We start from the raw sequence: 23,762 nt of genomic DNA, 5'->3' as shown, positions 1-23,762 counted from the left end.
CCTTGGAAATGTTGAAGATCGGAAGCTTTGATGTATAAAATCCTCTTTGAAGCCTGAAGCTATGTTGTGTTTTAGGTTTAGGTTTTGGTGTGGGGTTTAGAGTCTTTGTAAGATCTTGATTCTCAAACAAAGCTTATTCCAATCAGTTTTAAAGATTTAAGTGTTTTTCCATGCAAAGGGAAAAACAACCGATTAAAGTTTCGAGATAATCGGTTGTTTGTCGCTTAGCTGGGAAAGGTGTTTTGAAACTGTTTTTTGAATCAGTTATATAACTGTCAAAACCATTTAACCGGTTAAATCTCAGTTTTAACCGATTAAATGTGTGTTTTCATAACAGTTTTTTGAAAACCTGTTTTAACTGATTTGCTTGTTCAAATCTACCTTCAACGGTAGCTTCTCATGTAATATAAAATTAGTCTTCTTTCAAACATGAAAAGATTAATAAAACAGAAAATTTTGATACTCTAATTAGAGATTGATTTGAGAGATTACCAACTGTTTGTAAAAAGGTTTTTTACCAAGTGTTAGCAAGATTGCTTTTGAGCTTGGCTGTGATTCAAGAACTGATCAATAGGGTTTCTGGTGTACTGTGATTCTAGGTGTTTTTTATTCTTGTTTAGGTTCTTGTAATTGTTCATATTACTCTCTGAAAAACTGTTGTAAAATCCTGTAAAGTAGTGTGATTCTGGCTTGAGGTGTTGGCTGTGTGCAAAGAGGGTGAGTAAGCTTTGTGGGATTCAAAGTCACCTCTTTGTGTGATGTATGTGTAATCTGTGATTGGTTGCATAGTGAAATACTTAGTGGTTTGACTAAAGACTGGATGTAGCTCTTCGATAGAGTGAACCAGTATAAACCTTGTGTGCAATTCTCTCTATCTCTTCTCTCCATATCTGTTTGATATTTTCCTCTGTCATAAACAACCGGTTGAATCGTAATTTTAACTGATTATAATTTTGTTATCTGTTTTTGTTTGGTAATTTGATTGGCTTTCTGGATTGCTTTTCTGAGTTGATTGTTAAAGTTTCTTTCTGAGCAAAGTATTTGTGAAAATCTTTTAGAAACAATTCACACACCCCCCCCCCCCCCCCCCCCCCGCCACCCCACTTGTTATAGCCATCAATCCTAACAATTGGCATCAAGAGCAAGGTTCTTGAAAGTTACTCAAGTTTTGATTTCTAATTTTTTAAAATCTTTTGATGGCTGATAAAATGTCCTTTGGGGATGGTGCCTCAATAAACAAGCCACCTCTGTTTTGTTGAGTCAATTACCAATTTTGGAAAGTGAGAATGAAAAGTTTATACACTCAACTGATAAAGGCATTTGGGAGTCAATTGAAAATGGTCCTTTTGTACCTCAAGTTAAGAAAGATGATGTTTTAGTTGATAAACCTTCATCCGAGTGGACTGAGGCAGAAAGTAAGAAGGTTAAATTTGATTGGAGAGCCAAAAATATTATAACATCTGCTCTAAGTTGTGATGAGTTTTTCAGGGTTTCGTAATGTAGCTCGGCCAAAGAAATTTGGGACATCTTGGAGGTCACACATGAAGGCACAAATGATGTGAAGAGAGCTAGGAAGTATGCTCTGATCCAAGAGTACGAACTCTTCAGAATACAAAAGGGAGAATCAATATGTGATGTGCAAAAGAGGTTTTCTCACATTGTGAATCATCTTATGAGTCTTGGTAAGAAGTTTGATGAAGATTAACTTAACATCAAGGTACTGAAGTGTCTTTATAGAACATGACAACCAAAGGTTACTGCCATTTCAGAATCAAAGGATCTCACCTCAATGACTGTGGCATCTCTTTTCGGCAAACTAAGAGAGCATGAAATTGAGATTCAAAGGCTTGTTGTTCAAGAGAGTGAAGACAAGCATAACAAGAGCATAACACTTAAAGCTAGCAAACAACAACATGTTTCTAGTGAAAGTGAAGAAGAGAACATAAGTTTGTTATCAAGAAAATTCAACAAATTCTTGAGAAAGAAACAAGCTTCTAAAAGGTATGATTCAAAGAAATCTGGTGAATTCAATTCTAATAAGTATAACTGTTATGGTTGTGGTGAATAGGGACATATTAAGTCTGAATGTCCAAACAATGAAGTCAAAGAAAAGGGAGACTTCAAAAGGGAGAAAAAGGGAAAAGCTAAGAAAGCATATATAGCATGGGATGACAATGATGTCTCATCCTTAAGTTCTTCAGATGATGAGGAAGCTAATCTTTGCCTTCTAGCATCAGTAAAATGTAGTGTGGATTCTACTTCAACAAGTAAAGGTACCACCTATGATCAGTTGCTTAATGCTTTTATGAAACTCATGATGAAGCCAACCGATTGGCCCTTTCTCTTAACCGGTTGAAAGGATTAAATAACTGGTTAGAAAATAAAGTTAAGGATCTAGAAGAAGAGATGTGCAAAACAAATGAAGATTTAGAAAATCTGGATTTAATCTATAAGAATTCTTCTTGCAGTTGTGAGAAAATAAGTTGTGAAAATTGTGAACTTCTTGAAAAGAAGATTTGCTATCTTTTGAAAACCTTGGACAAACTTACAAGTGGAAAGTCCAACTTTGAAGATGTTTTAGCCTCACCGAAATGTGTATTTGGAAAAGTAGGTTTGGGATTTTATCCTCAAAGTAAAGAAAAAAAGATTGCAAAACCTTTTTCAAATTTTCCAGAAAAACAATCGGTTGAAGTGTCGTTTCAACCGGTTGTTACATGCTTTTATTGTATGAAGAAAAGCCATTTTGTCAAGTATTGCAAGTTTCGTAAATCTCTTGTACCTAAAGGCATCTATTAGTGGATTCCAAGATATACTATCAATACAAAAGATAAAGCTAACACTTAAGGTCCCAAATTCTTCAAGGGATCAAATCTTGAGATTTGACAAAGTTCTGTTTTGCAGATTTCAAATTTCTTTTGAAAGGTTCAGCAAGGACTGGATGTTCTGTACATGTCAACATATCAAAGTTTTGTTGGTTTCTTGAACTTTTGTAATTAGAAATTCAGTGATCTGAGAATGAATTTCTCATTCCTTGTTGAGAACTATTGGTGTATAAAATTCAATTCAATATGCTTCTCTTTGTTTCTATGTGTATTTTCTATTTGTGCCATCTACTCTTCATATGTTTTATAGCTTGCAAATATGTGAAAACATAATGCAACATGTGTTTTTGGTTTAAAACGAGTTGTTTTTCTTCGGAACAGAAATTTAACTGATTGTTTCCTCAAAATAACCAATTATTTTATATATGATAAGCTCTGGACAAATATGTTTTTTTTTTAATTTTTGGTTTGTTATTCTGTTAGACCTAGTGACGTGTATGGTCAAAAACGCATTAATTGGATGGTTGAATACAGGTTAACTCTAGTATTTTTGCTTTTAATAGATCAAATCTCTAGCTATCTTGAAAATCATATGTCTTAAATGCTTGGTCAAATATCACATGTGATACTGTACTTTCTGATTTGACTGTCTATGTCAGTTTTATGATTCAGATTTGATTCGTTTTTATGTTGAATGCAACCAGCTTTGATCTTGTAAAGGTATTTTACACTAACCTTAGTTTTGATGGTGACTCACTTGTTTCTCATGTCAAAGGTGTAGATATGATCATCACAAGTGAGGTATGGTCTGTTGTGACCGGACTGAAGTCTTTTGGACTAAGGATCAATAGAGGAAACCTTGAAGTAATGGAAGATTTCAACAAAATCCAGTTTTACAAAGGTTGTCTCAAGAATCCCCACTCCAAAGTGAGGAATTTTTCTATTGAAGGGTTGAAGCTTGATGAAAGGTTGGTGGCCTTCATAGTTTCATGGATTATCACACCTAGGGGGAGCAACCATTCAACTCTATCTGAAGAAGATCTTCTCTTAATCTACTGCATCATGAATAAAGTGGAGATAAACTGGATTCACACTATCAAAGAGCACATGCAAAAAACTATGAGGTTATGTGACTTTCATTATCCTTATGCCATTTTGATTTCTAAGTTTCTTCACTATTTTGAAGTCGACATAGAAGGAGAGCTAGCAGAAGTTATCAAGCCCTCCAGTGAAATCAACAGTGGATCCCTAAGCAAGGTGGGATTTACTAAAATTGGTGGAAGATGGGTAAGCAAGGATGGTGATCTAGCTGGCCCAAGTGGAACTCATGAAGGAGATGAAACTGAAGAAACGACAATTCAAGATGAACCTGCTGTTGAAACTCAAGAAGGTATACATCATAACATCAATATGGAAGAAAGGATGCCAAACATGTCATCCTTTGAAATGCAAATGATCAATAGAATGTATACCTTTGCTAAATCAAAGGAACCTCTATGAGATGTGCGAGTCAAGGTTTACTTACATGGATACACGGTTCTCTACTCTGGATGAACAAATTGAAGAAGTTCAGAGGCATATTCTGGAACTGCAATTTCAAAGGGAGGATAACCCTTCTTTTTAGCTTAACAATTTTTTTTCTTATGTTGTTTTTAATCCTATCTTTTGCCCATTTGATGAGAAAAATAGGGGGAGAAGTATTGTTGGGAAGTTGTAATGATTCTTAAACTGTTTTTAGTTGTGTTTACTGCTTTAGAACATTGCCCTCATTGACTGTGTTACTGCTTTATTTCTGGAAGTTTTAAAGCAGATGTGTTTTCTGGTTTTCAGTTTTTTAACCGGTTATCTCTGTGATATAACCGATTGTTCTATGCAGCTCTGCTTATTTGAAATCTGATATACTGTGCATATTTGTTTTGGACTAGACTATTTTGTGTTTGTTCAGTGATTGCAGGATTCAATAAATTCTAAACAAAGAACATTCCTAAAAGCATCCCAAGGATTTGTCTCCATCAAATAGGGGGAGATTGTTGAAGATGGGAAGCTTTGATGTATCAAATCCTCTTTGAAGCATGATGTTGTGTTGTGGTTTAGGTTTAGGTTTAGGTTTGGGGTTTAGAGTCTTTGTAAGATCAGTCTTGATTCTCAAACAAAGCTTATTCCAATCAGTTTTAAAGATTTAAGTGTTTTTCCATGCAAAGGAAAAAACAACTGATTAAAGTTTCAAGATAATCGGTTGTTTGTCACTTAGCTGGCAAAGGTGTTTTAAAACTGTTTTTTGAATCAGTTGCATAACTGTCAAAACCATTTAACCGGTTAAATCGCGGTTTTAACCGATTAAATGTGTGTTTTCATAACAGTTTTTTGAAAACCTATTTTAATTGATTTGGTTGTTCAAATCTACCTTGTGTAGTGTATGTGTAATTTGTGATTGGTTGCATAGTGAAATACTCAATGGTTTGACTGAGGACTGGATGTAGCTCTTCGATAGAGTGAACCAGTATAAACCTTGTGTGCAATTCTCTCTATCTCTTCTCTCCATATCTGTTTGATATTTTCCGCTGTCATAAACAACCGGTTGAATCGTAATTTTAACTGATTATAATTCTGTTATCTGTTTTTGTTTGGTAATTTGATTGGCTTTCTGGATTGCTTTTCCGAGTTGATTGTTAAAGTTTCATTATGAGCAAACTATTTGTGAAAATCTTTTGTAAACAATTCACCCCCTCCCCTCTTGTTATAGCCATCAATCCTAATAAGAAAAACACTTTCAGAACCTCTATTAAATACCATGGGTTTAAGAACATCCGTAAAATACCATGGGTTTAAGAACATCCGTAAAATACCATGGGTTTCAAAACCTCTGATGGGTTTAAGAACCTTTATAAAATACCATGAGTTTCAAATTTTTCATAAAATGACTTGTCATTTGAAATAACCTTCAACCCCGTTGTCCACCATCTCTAACAATCCTCCTATTTTCTCTCTTCCACTGCAGACACACTACTCTCCAGCACAAGCTCAATGGTCGCGGGCGACAGTCCTAACAAGGAATCATAATTTAACCATACTTATGTTTATTATATCTAAGGAGAAGAAACACTAAATAACACATTATCTTCTTCTTACTCCAATATTGTTTCTTTCATCACCTTACTATCCCAACTTGGGTCACAAATCACTGTTACCTAGCTCAACAACAATTGGTGTTTATCACTACTTTATATATCCTAAATAAATGATTATCTATCAGATGTGGGCTTCAAAGTTTTTGCTACCAAATTTACAATATAAATTATTGGTAGTTAAAACCTTGGTAGCTAATTAGATACCAATTTAGAAACCATTTAAGAATAATAGAAACTAATTTAGAAACCAGTTTTTTTTAGTCTCTAAAATAGTCTCTAATTTAGTCATTATAGCAACTAGTTATTTTTTGTTTCTAAAAATTGGTTTCTATTTATGATTTTTCTTGTAGTGATTGATTGATGTAAAATATTTAAAAACAATTTTTTTTCTTGTTTAAATTCAAATACTGGAACACATCTCACTAATTAAATAATGGTGAACAAATTTGTGTTTTGGTAACTTAATCTATTATCATTTAACACTCCCTAAAACTTTTTAGTTTTCAATAAAACCAAACACATAACTCCTTAATGACTAATAATAATAATCATAATAATAATAATAAAACACATACAATAAAATAATTAAATATTTTAAAAGGGTAATTGTAGATAAAACATAATTTTTTAGTGTTACTTAATTAGAATTATAGTTTAACCATATTAGCTTGTTAATTTATGGTATACCCTCAGGTGCTAAGGAAAGAGCATGGTAGTCAAAATCGTGAGTTGCATCGTAAGATCGTACGATTTTACGATATATACTTATGGTGTCGATCTACAATCACAAGAATAATATGATTTCGGCAGATCGCATGGAATCGGCGTTGCAAATCGCAACTTGCGTGGGATCGTCGAGTTTCGCGATGCTGGAAATCACCACATGCAACGCTTCTTACATTGTTGCAGCGGCGCGACAACGCTTATAGTGTCACAACGCGACGGCGATGTGTGGCACGGTGGCTGTGGTGTGACAGTAGCAAATGGGGTAGTTGATATTAGGGTTTCTGTTTAAGATGGAGGCAACAACATCATATGGGCTCAATTAAATAAAAAGCCCATATAAGTAAAAAGAATCCACTTACTGCACAGTGAAAGAAACCACCTACTGCACAGTCAAATTTTTAATTTTTTACCGAAAACTTTACAACTTCTCCAACAAAATTAATTTTTTTAAGCCTATGCAGTTATGACTCGCTCTTCTCTCCCCTTCCCTTTCAACTTCCCCACTACAGTCCCGCTCTCCTCTGTTTTTTCTCTTTGTAACCAAGTGCAGTTTTTTTTCCCTCTTTTTTTCTCACTACAACCAAGTGCAATTTTCTTTTTTTCTCTATTTTTTCACTTTGTAATCAAGTGTCATTTTTTTATCATAGGATGTGTTGTTTACACCTAACTATGTACTCTTTTATATATTATGAGGTTCTGTTGAACCAAGTGTGTTCAAGCTTGGAAAAATCCAAACCCTTTGAAGGTTGATGAAAGGCTAGTTGTACTTGTTGTTGCTGAGTTGTCCTTAGATAGGATCTGGGGTAGTTAAATTGTATAAATCCACTCTTGATTGAATCCAAAACATAAGCATTCTCAAACCTTTTAATTGAAAAGTGTTTTTCAAACTAAGTGAAAAACAACCTGTTGTTTTGTCGAAAGAACCGATTGTTTGATACTTAGGTGTTTTTAGAAAGGTTGAAAACTGTTTTTGATGGTTGACTTGATGTCAAACCAAAACAACTGATTGATTCGTGGAAACAACCGATTGTTTGTTTTGGGACCATAACAGAAAACTGTTTTGTGCTTTGACTGAGCATTAAATGTTTTTCTAACTGTTTACACTCCAGTTTTTAATGCTTTGACCAATCTTTAAATGCAATTAATAGTTTGTTAAGATTATGCAACAAACAACTTTGATAAGATACAAAAAAATAGATTTGACTTTTTCACTGAGATTGAGATTTTAAAAAGTTGAGAATTGCTTAGAGATTGCATTGATCAAAGAGTGTGAGATAGGATTTTCATCTTGTATTGATTTCAAATTTGTTCTGTAACAAGTGTAATCCTTTGTACTGTTGAAAGAAACTCTATGTGTATAGCTGAGAAGTGTTGTGTGTTCTTGAGGGGATCAAGATCAGCATTCTTAGTGGTGTTGTGCTGGACCAAAGGAAGTGTGTGTCTTGAGGGAATCAAGGTCACTTCTTTGGTTGTGTTGTAAGTAATCTAGGGTAGATTGCTTAGTGTTCCCTAGTGGTTTCTGAGAAGACTGGATGTAGCTCTTGGTTAAGAGTGAACCAGTATAAACCTCTGTGTGCATTCTCTCTATCCTTAATCTCTTTAAATTTAGTTTTTATATTTGTGAACTGGTATAAACAACCGATTGTTTCTGCGAAACAACCGATATTTTTTCTGGTGCTGTGTTTTTTGCTTTGTGTTTTGGCAAACTGAATTCTGATTCAAGTTATTCTCGAAGTGTTTTCATTCTAGACTCAAAAGTTTGTGAAAACCCTCTTTAAACCATTCACCCCCCCTCTAGTTTAAAGTCATACATTTTAACAGGTTCAATTATGAATTTCATAAACTTTGTAGGATCTTACGATCCGTGTTACGATATTCTGATTTACGATTCATGTTTATCTTTCCGATCCTAAGTAAGATATTGATTTTGACTACCTTGGGAACAAAGGGTATGTTCTTGCACTAGCTACTTCAATTAATCTAAATTGAAACAAGTTAGCAAAGGTTTCGGTGAAGAGATTGAAAAGGGTTTTAGAGGTGAAATGTAAGGGTGTCTTAATCGATAAACAAGTCATGAAAATAAAGCATTTGCATGAAGTAGCAAACCAAGGAGAAAATGAGTTTCTGACTAAGGTAAGCACCATTGGAAAGTTTAACTAAATGAACTTAATATGCATGTTCAAGTATAATGCAGAGGGAAAACATAGGTTGTTGGTTTATGAGTACATGGAGAATGGTTCTTTATCTTAAACCCTTTCATCAAGTTCAAATGCACTTGAATGGAGCAAAAGGTATAACATTTCTCTAGGGACCGCAAGGGTGTTCATGGACTAAATAAGAATATTTTAATAGATTTAGAAGAAACTGAAACTTGCATCCAAAGAAAAAAAGTTAAGAATTTAAAATTATTCAAACATATACTAACATTGTTTGTTAATTTAAAAATTATACATTGATATATTTAATTTGTAAAATATTAAGATATTATTTATCTTATTTGAGCAGAGAAGTTCAACAAATTCTGTGAGAAGATGGGAATTATGCACAACTTCTTTGCTCCAAGAACACCACAACAGAATGGAGTGATAGAGAGGAAGAACATGTCTCTTGAAGAAGCTAGTAAGGACAATTCTTAGTGAATCATCACTTCCTAAGTACTTTTGGGCAGATGCAGTGAGCACCTCATGTTATGTGATGAATAAGGTGCTTATAAGGCCTATTTTGAAGAAAACTCCATATGAACTCTTCAATGGAAGGAAGTCTAACATCAGTCATCTCAAAGTCTTTGGCTGCAGCTATTTCGTTCTCAACAATGGAAAGGAAAACTTGGGAAAGTTTGATGAGAAAGCGAACCTTGGTATCTTCATAGGGTATTCACTCACAAGTCATGCATATAGAGTCTACAACAAGAGGTTGATGACTGTAGAAGAATCAGTTCACGTTGTCTTTTATGAGGTAGATCGCAGAATCAATCAAATCCCAAAGACCAGTGCTGAAGAAGATGAACAGAGCATCAGTTTGGAGAAGCTGGAAATCTGTGCAGAAAAACAACCGGTTGATTCGCAGAAACAACCGATTGAAATTCTGCAACAGAGTGAGCTGCCCAAGGAGTGGAGGATTCCTAGAGATCTGTCAGTGGATAACATCATAGGGCAGATAAAGGAAGGTGTCTCCACACGTAGCTCCATCTCAAACTTCTGCAGGCACACAGCTTTTGTCTCTCAAGGATGAGAAGTGGGTTGAAGCTATGCATGAAGAGTTGAATCAGTTTGCAAGGAATGAGGTATGGTTTCTTGTCCCTAAAATTAATGAAATGAATATTATTGGTTCGAAATGGGTTTTCAGGAACAAGCTAGATGAGGATGGTGTGATCACAAGGAACAAAGCAAGGCTAGTTGCCAAAGGCTACAATCAAGAAGAGGGCATAGATTATGGTGAAACCTTTGCTCCTGTTGCTAGATTGGAGGCTGTGAGGCTGTTGCTGGATTTTGCGTGTATGAGTGGTTTCAAAATCTTCCAAATGGATGTCAAGAGTTCCTTCTTGAATGGCTACATCAATGAGGAAGTCTATGTAGATCAACCACCAGGCTTTGAAGATCATAAGTATCCCAACCATGTCTTCAAGTCGAAGAAAGCTTTGTATGGACTGAAGCAAGCTCCAAGACAGTGGTATGAGAGGCTTAGCAACTTCTTGCTATCTCATGGATATGAAAGGAGAATGGTAGACAAGACTCTCTTCATCAAGAAGTCAAATGCATAAATAATTCTTGTGCAAATCTATGTTGATGATATCATCTTTGGTGCTACACAAGATAGTTTGTGTGAAGAATTTGTGACTGCAATGAAAGGTGAGTTTGAAATGTCTATGATGGGAGAACTGTCTTTCTTTCTTGGATTGCAGGTTAAGCAAACAAAGGATGGGATCTTCTTAAGTCAATCAAAGTATTGCAAGGAGATTCTCAAGAAATTTGAAATGGAGAGTTGCAAAGAAGCAAGCACTCCAATGTCATCAAGTTGTTACATGGATGCGGATGCTGCTAGAAAAGGTGTAGATCAAACAAAATACAGAGGATTGATTGGATCTTTGCTTTATCTAACAGCTAGTAGGTCGGACATCATGTTTGCGGTGTGTCTATATGGAAGATATCAAGCAAATCCTAAAGAGTCACACTTCAAAGCTGCAAAAAGAATTTTGAAATATCTCAAAGGAACATCATCTGTTGAATTATGGTATCCTTCTTACTCTCCAATCCATTTAATTTGTTATTCAGATTCTGACTTTGCAGGTTGCAAGCTAGATAGAAAGAGCACAAGTGGCACTTGCCACCTTCTTTGCTCAAGCCTAATCTCATGGCATAGCAAGAAGCAAGCATGTGTTGCTCTCTCTACTGCTGAGGCTGAATACATTGTTGTTGGAAGCTGTTGTGCACAGATTTTGTGGCTCAAACAACAACTTGAAGACTTTGGATTACAAATCAGCAAGATTCCTTTGATGTGTGATAACACAAGTGCCATCAATCTTACCAAAAATCAGATTCAACACTCAAGGACCAAACATATTGAGATAAGGCATCATTTCATCAGGGATCATGTAAACAATGAGAACTGTGAAGTGAAGTTTGTGGAGACCAAACTGCAGTTAGCTGACATCTTCACAAAACCTTTACCAAAAGATAGGTTTTTCTTCTTAAAAAATGAGTTAGGTATCCTTGATCTTAATAATCTCTCCTAAATCTGTTTTGATACATGCTAAAGTCTATTTGTAAAGACAAATAGGGGGAGAATTAATTGGTTCTTGTATATCTTTATCTGATATTGTATAATCTGTTAAAATCTCTTATATAAAAGTGTTTTCTGCTGTTGGTGATAAAAACAATCGATTGTTTCGTGTAAACAACCGATTGTTTATCATGTTTTATGCTTTGAATATATAAAAATCTAACCTGTTGTTGTAAGAAGCATTGGATAGTATAAATGCTATTTTTGCAGGTACTGCTTCAGATTCAATCAGATCAAACACAAGCACCAGGGATTTGTCTTCATTAAATAGGGGGAGATTGTTGAACCATGTGGTGTTCAAGTTTTGAAGAATCCAAATCCTTTGAAGGATGTTGAAGCCTTTGATGTGTTTGTTGTTGTTGTGCTGGTTTAGTTTAGTTCTGGGGTAGTTTGAGTGTTGTAATCCACCTTTTGATTAAATCTAAAGCATAGGCATTCTCAATCTTTTTGAAAGTAAAATGTTTTTAAACTAAGTTAAAACAACCGATTGTTTTGTTGAAACAACCGATTGTTTATACTTAGATGTTTTGAGAAAAGATTGAAAACTGTTTTTCAAATGGTTGAACTGTTAGAACCAAAACAACCGATTGATTCAAGGAAACAACCGATTGTTTGTTTTGGGACCATAATAGAAAAACTGTTTTATCTTTGACTGAGCTTTAAATGATTTAACTGCTTACGCTCCAGTTATTAAATGCTTTGACCAATCTTTTAATTCAATTTAAGAGTTTGTTAAGATTTGATAAGAAACAATATCTTTGAATAAATTCAAAAAAACAGATTTGAGTAACAATATATCTTTTACAAGATTTTAAAAAGAGATTTTGAGTTTTTCAAAGAGCTGAGATTGCTTAGAGTTTGTGATTGATCAAAGTGTGTGGAATAGGATTCTGCTTGTATTGATCAAAGTGTGTGGAATAGAATTCCTATTCGTTTGTATTTTTCAATGACTGACCGGGCCATCAGCTCAGTCATCTTGCAGCAGGAGGAGAAGGTAGAGAAACCAATTTATTTCATAAGCAAAGTGTTGCAGGGGGCAGAGGTTAGGTATCAAGCTATCAAGAAGGTGGCTTTGGCACAGCTCGACGACTCCGCCACTACTTCCAAAGTTTCACTATAGTGGTAATGACCGACCTACCCATTCGAAAGGTCTTTTAGAAACCTAATATTGCAGGAAGAATGGTGCGGTGGGCGGTTGAGTTATCTGAATTTGACATGCACTATGAGCCGCGAGGACCAATCACGTGCCAGGTATATGCAGACATCATGACAGAGCTCTCCCTCAAAGGTTTCGAACCTTATTTAAACAATTTTTACTGGGTCCTTTATGTTAATGGGTCCTCCAACTTACAAGGGAGTGGTGGTGGTGTCATTTTGGAGGGACAAAATGAGGTCTTAATCGAGAAAGCTATTAGGTTTGCATTTAAGGCAAGTAACAACCAGGACGAGTACGAAGCCCTGATAGTAGGAATGTTGTTGGCAAAGGAATTGGGAGCTCACCATCTATTAGCAAAGAATGACTCACTGCTGGTAACAGGGTATGAACAAATTGCATACTGCATTTTTCATCAATTTAAAAGGTAATTTTTTGTTATGAAAAATGTTCTTTTTGCTGTCACAGTAAAACAACCGATTGTTTCTGCGAAACAACCGATTGTTTTTCCTTTGGCACCTTTGTATAATGCTGCCAAGTTTGCTTATGCATGATTAAACCATTCCTCTTTTTCAAATCTTGGTTTTTGGACAAATATACATTTAGTGTGCCTCAGAATTTGATAATAAAATATTATATCCACTTGTTTTCTTGAAAGCTCTATATCATTTTCTATTCTTGAAATGTCAACATTGTTTGTACTGCTGGTCTACTATATTATCATTATGATTTCTGCTTTGTACAACCCTTCCATTGTCTATTTGTGAGAGCAAATAGGGGGAGTTGTTTATGCTTGATTTGGTTGTACAAGATAGCTTTAAAACTGATGCATTATGTTGTTGCTTATCTGCACTTGATTACTTCAATTTTTCTGGTTTTTCTACTAATGGTGTATATGCAGAAAACTGGTTTGTGTGTGTCTTGTTATCTGCAACAGGAAAAGTTGCCAAAGGAATGGAGAATTCCAAGGGATCTTTCAGTGGAGAACATCATTGGATGCAAATGGGTTTTCATAAACAAGCTGGATGAATCTGGAGTAATTACAAGGAACAAGGCAAGGCTTATGGCTAAAGGTTATAATCAAGAAGAAGGCATAGATTATGGTGAAACCTTTGCTCCAGATGCAAGATTAGAAGTTGTAAGGTTGTTGTTGGCCTTTGCTTGTTTGAGTGGAATCAAATTGTTTCAAATGGATGTTAAGTGTGCTTTCCTCAATGGAATCATCAATGAAGAAGTCTATGTTGAACAACCACCGGGCTTTGAAGATCATAAACATCATAACGATGCATACAAGCTGAAAAAGGTCTTGTATGGGCTTAAGCAAGCTCCAACACAGTGTGGTATGAGAGGCTTAGTAACTTGTATATGTTCATCCTTTGTAAAGTAAGTTGTATATATTCATCATATGCTTTTGGCTTCATAAGACCAAATGAGATTCTAAACATGCTTGAGGTAATGCAAAGATATGAATGTATTTCATTATGCATTTCCCATCACTTTGAAAGATGATTTGCTTTGAAAAATAACATTTTTTTGTTGTCTCATAAAAACAACCGATTGTTTTTACGAAACAACCGATTGTTTTACCTCTGGCACATTTGAATAAAGCTGATATGATTTCTTATGCATGATTACAACTGTTTATTTTCTTTCATAACCCATTATGAGTCAAATATGCATTCTTTATGCCTCTGAATTAGATCATAAAGAGATATATTCTTTGTTTCTCTTGAAATTCAAAGCTTTTTATGAATGGCAACCACATTGGTGGTCATGAGGTTGATGAATATTTGTCAATGTATCTTTGGAGTGTCTGGAAGGTTTGCTCTTAACAGAAGAAAGAATATTTCTACCTAATCCAACTCTTGAGCAATCATTTAACCAACTTGAATTGCTTGATGAAGAAAAGATAGGGGAGAAACTGTGGTCTCCTTGCTGAAATTTATGGGATCTATGGTACTTTGATTTTGCTGCTGTCATAACTCTGATACACCATAGATCTTTGCTGCAATTTTGATATGGTATCACAGGTTTGTTGCTGCAATGGTGCTGCTACACATACTGGTATTATGGTTTTTTCTTAATCCTGATTTTATCCCTTCTTTCATTCTATTTGAGAAGACAAATAGGGGGAGAATGGTTTGATTTTATGTGTTGTAGTGTTGCTGCTACACTCTGGTGTTATCTGGTTTTATCATGGTTCAAATTATGTTGTTGCCATGCTCTTATTCACCAAAGTTCTGTTGTACACAAGTCTCATTTTTTACGGTTATTTTAATGGTTTTTCTACTTAAAGGCTTATGCAAAAAACTGGTTTTGTGTGCCTTGGTATCTTGCTGGTATACTTGCTTTGTATATGCACAAATTCTGTTTTGCAGGACCTTTTAAGTTCAAAAACAACAACACAAACAAACCAGGGTTTTGTCTTCATCAAATAGGGGGAGATTGTTGAACAAGATGCTTTGATGTCTCCAAATCCAAAAGGAAAGCTTGAAGACCTTCCTGCTGGGTGTGTGTGTGTGTTGTCTAGTTGTTTGAAACTTGTTAATTCACTCCTTAAGATGATCCAAGTTCATTTGAATCTTTAACCTTTTGAAAAGATGAGTTTTCTAAAATTCTTTTAAAATTTCAACAGGTTGTTTGAAACAACAGGTTGTTTTTACCTTAGCAGTTTTTGAAAAGGTTTTTGAAAAGCTTGACTTTGCTGTCAAGTCAATTCAACTGATTGTTTCGACAAAACAATCGATTGTTTTCCTGTAAACCTTAACAAAATTTTGTTAAGTGGTTTTAATATGTTTTAAATGATCCTAACTAACTTGACTCCTTTATTAAATGTTTTTGACCACTTGGTTGGTCTATATAAAGGTGGTTTTACGCTCCTAATCTTGGAGTAAGAGAAAGAGTTTATCAAAACAGTTTTTCCAAGATTTGAAAGAGCTTTAGATCATTCTTAAGTGTGTGGAATAGGATTGGGTTGTAATTCTGAACTTTAAGCTTTGTAATACCCAGGTGTATTCTATTCCCTTCTTCCTTGATTACTGTATTTTTGTAGTTGTGTTGCCAAGGAGTGTTGTGTGTTCTTGAGGTGTTCAAGATCAACATTTTTGGTATGTTTTGCCAAAGGTAGTGTGTTTCTTGAGGGGTTCAAGGTCACTACTTTGGTGTGTGATGTGTGTAATCTGGTTTTGATTGCATAGTGGATTACTCAGTGGTTTCTAGGGACTGGATGTAGCTCTTGGTGTAAGAGTGAACCAATATAAATTTGTTTGTGTGATTCTCTCTTTCCCTGATCTCACATATATCTGTTTTAAGTTATTTTTATTATCTGCTGATAAAAACAACCGATTGTTTCGACAAAACAACCGATTGTTTTTCTGATATCATCTTAAAACAGTTTTGGGTATTTGTTTCCTTGATTCTTTTCTATGTGATTCTTCATTGGCTTTCATTATACCTTTAAAGTTTGCGAAAATCTTTTATAAATAATTCACCCCCCTCTTGTTTAAGGCCATATATTCTAACAGTCACTACATATAGGCTCACCCTCCCTACAAACTACGACTTTTACTAAGTTTTCATCTTTCTTGCTTAACGCCCCCGATTCCCTTAACTCCTTAATTCTCAAACGGGAAGTGTAAATAAAAGCTTATTTAATTCTTTAAGCAGTTCCTTTTTGGCCCAAGGATAAGTAGAGCTATAATCCATCTTTGAAAGCAACTAAGACATAAACAAAAATGGAATACAAAGCACAGTTTAGGAAAAACATATACAGAATAAGCTAAATTGAAGTATAGCAAAGTGCATTATTCTATTTGAAATCAATAACAAATGATAATCACCACCACTTAATAGAATTTTGTATGGACGAAACGTACCTGTTTTTATGGTGAGACACGGGGATGTAAGATGGTGTGGAGAAAGGGAAAAGAAGTTTGTTTTGCACAGGAGTGAGAGAGCGTGAGTAGTGAGTTTGGAGAGGGAAGAGTGTTACTTTTGAAAAGGGGAAGTTGAAATGGTAGGTCTCCCCACCATTGATGATGTGCCACGTGTACGCACCATATTTATTATGGTGAGACGTCTTTTCAAAAGACGCTTCGGAAACTGTGTCCGAGCTACCCTTCGGAAATCGTGTCGTGTCAACTGCTGGTGCAGGTAAGCCTCTTCGTCTCGCCAAGCTCGGCTCGAGGCTGGGGGGTTGTGTACTGGTCGGATGTGCTCGGGGCCTCGACCCGAGCACTTAAGTGCATTAACTTGGCTGGTTAAGTCAATTTGGGAGAAGTACCTAACTCGATCCAAGATAAATGATAAGTCCAATGACGCGTCAAGAGGTCAGCCCAGACAACTGGGAGCTCATATTGAAAAGATAATTAAAGTAAAAGTGATAGGAATAACTGAATTAGTTAAGCACATATATTACTATAAAATTTAATTAAAATAAACAGTTACAAATAATGTTGCCTGGACTCATAGAATAAATTAACATAATATCTTTATGTTTGTTAAACTCCTGAAGGGATGTCTACGAATACTATAAAAAGGGGCTCGAGACCCTGAGCAAAGGTAAGTTTTAATCTGGTGAAACTACACTCATACAGATACTCTATATTTAGATACTCATAGTTATATGATCTCACTGACTTGATCGTCAGATTTTTGTCAATAGGTGGAACTCCCCTCACTGTGAATTATTAGCATCCCAAAGCAATAACAACAAAAGAGAAAAGTCAACTCAAAGTCTATCACCAAGATCCAGGTCAGTCAAATAGAATAACAACTAATTATTAATTTTTTATTTAAAATTAATTTTTATTTAATAATTTTCTAATGACATTTTCCACAAAATCAAACCATCTTCAATTTGCTTCAACTTTTGATGAAACATGACAATCTCTTCATCAACCCTTCCTGACCTCTGTCCGACATAAGCAACTGTACCGACATAAGCAAAGTTCTTAAATACATTATTATCAAATCCTTCAGTAGTCAAATTGAGTTGAAAATCAAGATTTTACTCCAATACAAATGGGAAGTTACAACATCCCAGTCATGTGAATCCTTTTTCATCTTGTTTGTTGTTGAAACTAATTGATGCTTAGTGAAAATTCATCTATTTATTTTATTTTGTTTTATTTTTCTCCTTTAAAATGGTTTATAAAAAATATTGTACTTTATATTTTAGAGAGAATATAAAAAAGAATTTTTTTTCTCTCGATAAGAACAGTCTAAGAAATTTCATAAAATTGTAGTGAAGAATACTCGAACATATAGCACCAAATATATCTAATCTATCTGCTTTTGACAAAAAAATCTTATGAAAAGCAACAACGTTCAACAACAAATAATCCTGGAATGAAATTTTATTTAAAACATATTCATCTTAACATTTTTTTTCTCTAATATTTTTATTTGTCTCGAAATTTATATGAATAAAACTAGTACAATTTAATCTCCTAAACGCTTTTATGTGTCCAATTCCATAAACCTAAATTAAATTTTGTAAATATTAGGAAATATTTACATATATATATAACAAATTAAAATATAATAAAATATATATAAAATTTGTATATTATAAATTGATTGGTGTTGGACCTTACTAACTAGATTAATTTACATACACAAGATATACTTTTAGTTATATTTGATAAAGGATAAAAAATCTTTTAAAAACCCAAGATTTTTTTTTTCATTTTATAAATAAAAATAGTAACCTTTTATATGGTAAATGATCGTAAATGAATTTTTATTATAAAATTAAATTTATTTTATATTTTCTTAGAAAATCTATTATTTTTCTGTAAAAAATCTTTATAATCTTAATAATTTTATTTTCAGAAAATAAGTTAATTGAGAAGGAATAATTTTTTATTTACTCCTAACTAAAGGCATCCAAGCCAAACGCGACCTTATTGGTCCCAGTGGCTAACACCACTCACTCACTCACTCTTTTCTTCTATCTGCGACCCCACTGAGACTTGATAGACTCTCACAGCTACCAAATTCCAAAGCCGATTTTTCTTCCTTTTTGTGTCGTGTTCATTTTGGGGGTGAAATTTGCAATCTTCAAGAAGCATTGTTCTTATTCTCTTTCCATCAAATTCTTAAGATTTTGATTCTCTGCAACCGTTTTCCAATTTGGGTTCGTGCACCTTCAGCAAGTGTTTGTGTTTAGGTTTAGGTTTCATTTGGAATAAACGCAGAGGATGTATGCTGATCGGGTGGAGAGTGGAACTCGGAGGTCGGTGAAAGAACGTCTTGATGGGAATTTCCTCACTGATTCTACTCGCCAACACAAAGTCACCGGAAAGAGGTTCTTGTGTTATTATTCTTATTATTATTACTGTGTATGAATTATTTTAATTTCCGCTGTGGAAAAAGAATATATGAATTTGTGGTTGTTGGTGTGCTTAATGTTGATGTTTTTGGTGTTGGGTTGAGTCGCATTCTGGATTTTTTGATAGTGTGGGATGACTTTTTTATGCTTGTGGTGCCTTGATCTTGGTGTGATGGTTGTGAGGGGTTCTGTTTATATTTCTTAATATCCATGTCTAGTGGTGGCACTGATAGGGGTTTGTGGGTTAGGGGAGTGCTTTGTCTTTATGTGATCTTCTATGTGTGGAATTGAGGAATTGGGGAAATGGCTTGACCTGGAGCTGGAAGGAGTTCCTTGAGAGGTGAAACTGTGGTAAATACTTGGCTGGGGTGGGGGCTTATGATGATGCGGTGGCTGTTACTGAGGATTGATTTTAATTTTCGATCAGAGGATTACTGGATTCTCATTACTTGAGTGTCTTGGAGCCTCTTTTGATTATTTAAGCAGTGTGAGGAGATTTGTTTGGAATTGTTCGTTCAGCGTTTTGGTGTTGTTCATGTGATTGTATACTTGAATGTGGAGTTTTGGTGATGGTCTGTTAGATATTTTGTGCCCTTCGTGTTTAGTATGCTGGTGGGAGGCAGGGGGAGAGGATGTAATTTTTAGGTTTTTCTTTACTGATGCTTCACAATGACTGTGACTGTCTTAATTGCATTCTTACTCATTAAATTGTTTAATTTCATGATGTGGGAAGGGTGTATCAATCCTGATCTTTGAGCAAAAGCCCTGCTTAGCCCCAAAATACTCCCGGCAACCTTGGTCACAAGAGAAACCTTTAGGAGTAATGCTCATTCATTGGATGGGTTATTTCCATTTTATTTGTATTCATTATGTTCTACTTGATTGCTTAGCACTGTGGACCTTCTATGTTACAAACTTAATGCTTATTTAAACTGAAGACTTGGTGATGTATCCAAATCATGATTTTTGCAGGCAGAGGCAAGATGACAAGTGGAAACATGATCTCTATGACGACAATGAGCCCCAGCTCTATAGTATGGATTGATTATGTTATTCTCATATGCAAGTATAAGTTGCTGCTCTTGTTGGATGCCGATAGTTGATTTTATGGGTTTTGACTGTGTGTTAATGACTTGTGAAGATCGCAAGGTCACTGCTCAAGATCTTCGTTTGAAGCTTCAAAAGAAAGGCCTGCATCCTGGAGGTCAAACTGGAAAGAGTTCTGTTCCTCGTGAGAGGGATCTCCGTGAAAGGCTATCAGGGACGATGACTCCACAACCTAAAAACTATGACCCACCAAAGCCTAAAGTGGCTACTAAACCTAGCGGTAAAAGTATCGATGTTGAGACTCCTTCAGTACATAACAAAAGATCAGCTAACCCAACTCCTAAAAATGTGTCCCGAAAGGTATATTGTTGACATATTCTTTGTTTATTGTTTGATCAAGATTTTCTAGAATGTTCTTCAAGGATTTTGGTTGTAGTGTTTGTCATGTTCTGTTGCCCCTTTTGCCTCTGCATTCCATTGGCCGTTAAACTAGTGATAATTTTTTTAAAACAATGACGCTGACTGCCTTAGTAATTTTAATTATTTTACTACTATGATATATCATATTCATTGGTTTCTTTATATGAGTGACCTTAATCTTGAGGTGTTTTATTAGAGTGAGGACCAATGACTGTATCTGTGTTCCTGTAATTTTACTTGACTGATATTATGTTAGTCACGTTCATGCTTTGTCTAGTGTAACAGTAGCAAAAATGGATATAGGATTCTCTGCTTGAGTCCTACATGTGTTGAATTCATCTTTTTTGAAACAGAATAGCTGCATTACACTTGAACTTAGCCAGTAGAGACTAGAATTTTGTCTTGCATTTTATGATGTTTGTAATACTATTATTTTATACTATTTTTTTGCAAAAGATGTCGTTGCCTTGTTCTTATGATAAAAGTCAAGCTGAAAAGATGGGATGGGAGGGCAATAATTGTATCATAGATTTTATGCAATGTTGAAAGTTTATGTGATATTGAAAACTAAGACGCAAGTAGTAGTTACATGTACTTAACTTAAATTCTTAATAGGATGGATTTGTGAAGAAGCATTAGAAATTCAAATCTTGAGCATAGGATTAGATGCAGGGCAAAAGTTGTTAAATACAATTCAATATTTGATAGCTTAGGCTGTTGTAGCTTCATTACTGTTTATTACTGTGCAGTAGGATTAACAGTAACTGTCATTTAATTATGAATCATGATCGACCTTCTATATCCTAAATTAGATGAGTACTTAATAAATAGACTATAAATAAATAGAATAAGGACATGGGTCTTGGAATTTGTCAAAGACTATCTGGAAGCTTCATTTGTTAGGTATGCCTATGAATGATTTTACAGATAACGTGCCTTATGCAAAAACTCTTTGGTTATGAAGTTCAAATGATGCAAATGTGCACTTTATCATCTAAGACCAACTTTTAAACTGTTTGTTGGAGATTCTGGCCCAGTGATGGTTATGTGTATCTATGTTCCCCTACTTCCTATTTATCTATGTTCCCCATGGTTCAAAAGTCAGTTTTACATAATGAACTGTAAATTTGCTGGAATGTGATACTGCTGGCAGGCTGGAAATAGTTCTAATAACTAAACATTTGTTATATGATGCTGAAAGTGAAGTAGATGACGCATTTTGTTTGTGATCCAAACAAACTGATTGATTAATGAGATAAAAACAATGGAGAAACCAGGATTGTAATAATCCTGGATATAAGTTTCTTTTAATGTATTTAATCCTTTAATTTTTTGCTATTCTTCTTTTTTACCTTTATTTTTATTATATTATCTTCTCCATAGATGAAACTGTCCCACATTTTATTCACACTTAATTCAGTTATGTGAAATGAACTGTTGCTTTTGCCACAATTTTCCTTGCTCGGAATGTGTTTCTTTTCATGTGGAAAAGACTAATTCAGTATAAACCTGGTCCTTGCTTGACAGGCTGACGCTTCTCTGGATGAATTTTTGCTGTCACTGGGTCTCGAAAAGTATCTCATAAGTTTTCAAGCTGAAGAAGTATGTCTTACATCTAGTTACTCCCCTCCTTGAAATCCATGTTCCTTCATCTTATTTTTTAGAGACAGTAATTTTGAATTTTGCTTTCAGAAAGTTGCAAAAGGGAATAATTTATTCAAAATAAACCAATCTAACTATGTATTTTTAGACTAAAATTCAATATTATAACTGAATTTTAATTGCTCATTAAAGAGTTTAAATATTTATGACTAAAAGCTATTTCTTCAGGTTGATATGACTGCACTCATTCATATGACTGATGAGGATCTCAAGGCCATGGGTATACCAATGGTACGTATCATCAAGGAGTGTGGATTCCTCACTCCCACAAATTCCTAAATTCTTATTTATCTTAAGTCAATCTAACTCTAGTTTTGATAGAACAATTATTAACATTTTCTGCGTTTCTTAATTCCATTCTTATATGCTTTGTTGATTTCAGGGACCAAGAAAGAAGATACTTTTAGCCTTGGAGTCAAAAGACTGACATTTTGGTCTTGTAATTCTATACCCTTGTTATAACTCATGACACATTAGAAGGCTTATAATTATGTTTATACTTTGGACTTGTCAAGCTTGCCTGTAATTTTTTAGAAATCTTTTTGGTGATTTTATTACCCTTTCAATCTTCTTTGCTGCCATCATCCCATGCGTTGCTGAAAGTGGCCTAAAAAAGCTATTGATATTTAAAAGAGGAAAGCATAAAAAATAATTGATAGAGTTTTTTGTTTAGCTGGAAGGACCTGGTTTGATGGGCGATGGTGGTGGTGGATGCTTAGTAAAACTAAGTTTGCCTCTTTTGCTCTGTCACGTCCTTTTACTCTTTATTTTTGGCTTTCTTATAGAGTAACGTATCTGCCTGGCATGTTATAGGCACACAATGATGCACATCTACTATTATAGGAAATGAAAGGATACCATACCTAATAAAAAGAAGGTAAATTAAGAATATATTTATTATGAATTTATAAATATAATATATAGAAATTCTTGATCATTACTAAACATAATTATTTTTTAAGTATCATTTTTTAAATAGTTTTGTATATTTATCATTAGTAGTATAATAATCAAATCCCAAACCATTCTCTCGAGTTTTCTTGAATGTTTCTTCCCATGTTTGAACCCTTTTATGAAGAAAGAACATTTAAATTTGAAGCTATTTGATTTATTTTTTTAAAGGCCATGGGATCAGGATTCTCTACATTTGTATAACAACTGAACACAGAAAAGAATCATTTCATATAATTATAACAAAGAAATATTGTTACTGTGTGGGAGGACCGTAGAGTTTGCCCTTTTTCTTTTTAATTCTCTTTTTTCCTCAAGCGCTGGTGATATTGTGCTTTGCATGCAGGTTATGCCTCTGAATTTTTTTTTCCTTGTTTACTTTTAGAAACCAAACATGCTTTTTCTTTTTAATGTATTTTCTTTATAATTTTGAATGGGGTTTTACTTCCTCCATCCCCATTATTACTAACTGAATCCCCGTACAAACAGAAAAAAAAAGAGTACCCTCCCTCATTACGCCATGCTACTGCCGCTACACCTCTGTTCTCTACTGCACTTTTGAGAGGAAGAAGAAAGAGTTCATTTTGGACAAAAAAAATAGTTCTAGAAAAAAATTATCATATATATATTCTGGAAAGCTTGTTATGAATAAAATTCATTCTTAAATCCTGGAATGTTGTTATGAATATTTTTTTTGGAAAGGTCTTTTTTAAATGTATTTAATATGTTTTGAAGTTTGT

The 23,762-nt window shown here is 34.5% G+C and overlaps 1 protein-coding gene across 1 annotated transcript; it reads left to right on the top strand.

Annotated features, from left to right (window-relative positions):
* Positions 1-18,498: 18,498 nt before the first annotated feature.
* LOC137825487 (uncharacterized) lies at positions 18,499-22,655 on the top strand. The gene is made up of 6 exons (XM_068631155.1): positions 18,499-18,918; positions 19,915-19,976; positions 20,084-20,349; positions 21,937-22,011; positions 22,240-22,302; positions 22,454-22,655. Exons 1-6 carry the CDS (start codon positions 18,812-18,814, stop codon positions 22,496-22,498), a joined length of 618 nt encoding a protein of 205 aa, XP_068487256.1. The 5' UTR covers positions 18,499-18,811; the 3' UTR covers positions 22,499-22,655.
* The last annotated feature ends 1,107 nt before the right edge of the window (positions 22,656-23,762 follow it).

Source organism: Phaseolus vulgaris, chromosome 8, assembly GCF_000499845.2.
Source record: "Phaseolus vulgaris cultivar G19833 chromosome 8, P. vulgaris v2.0, whole genome shotgun sequence".
NCBI lineage: Eukaryota > Viridiplantae > Streptophyta > Magnoliopsida > Fabales > Fabaceae > Phaseolus > Phaseolus vulgaris.
The sequence above is the reverse complement of the archived record's forward strand: the minus strand, read 5'-3'. Positions and strand labels throughout refer to the sequence as shown.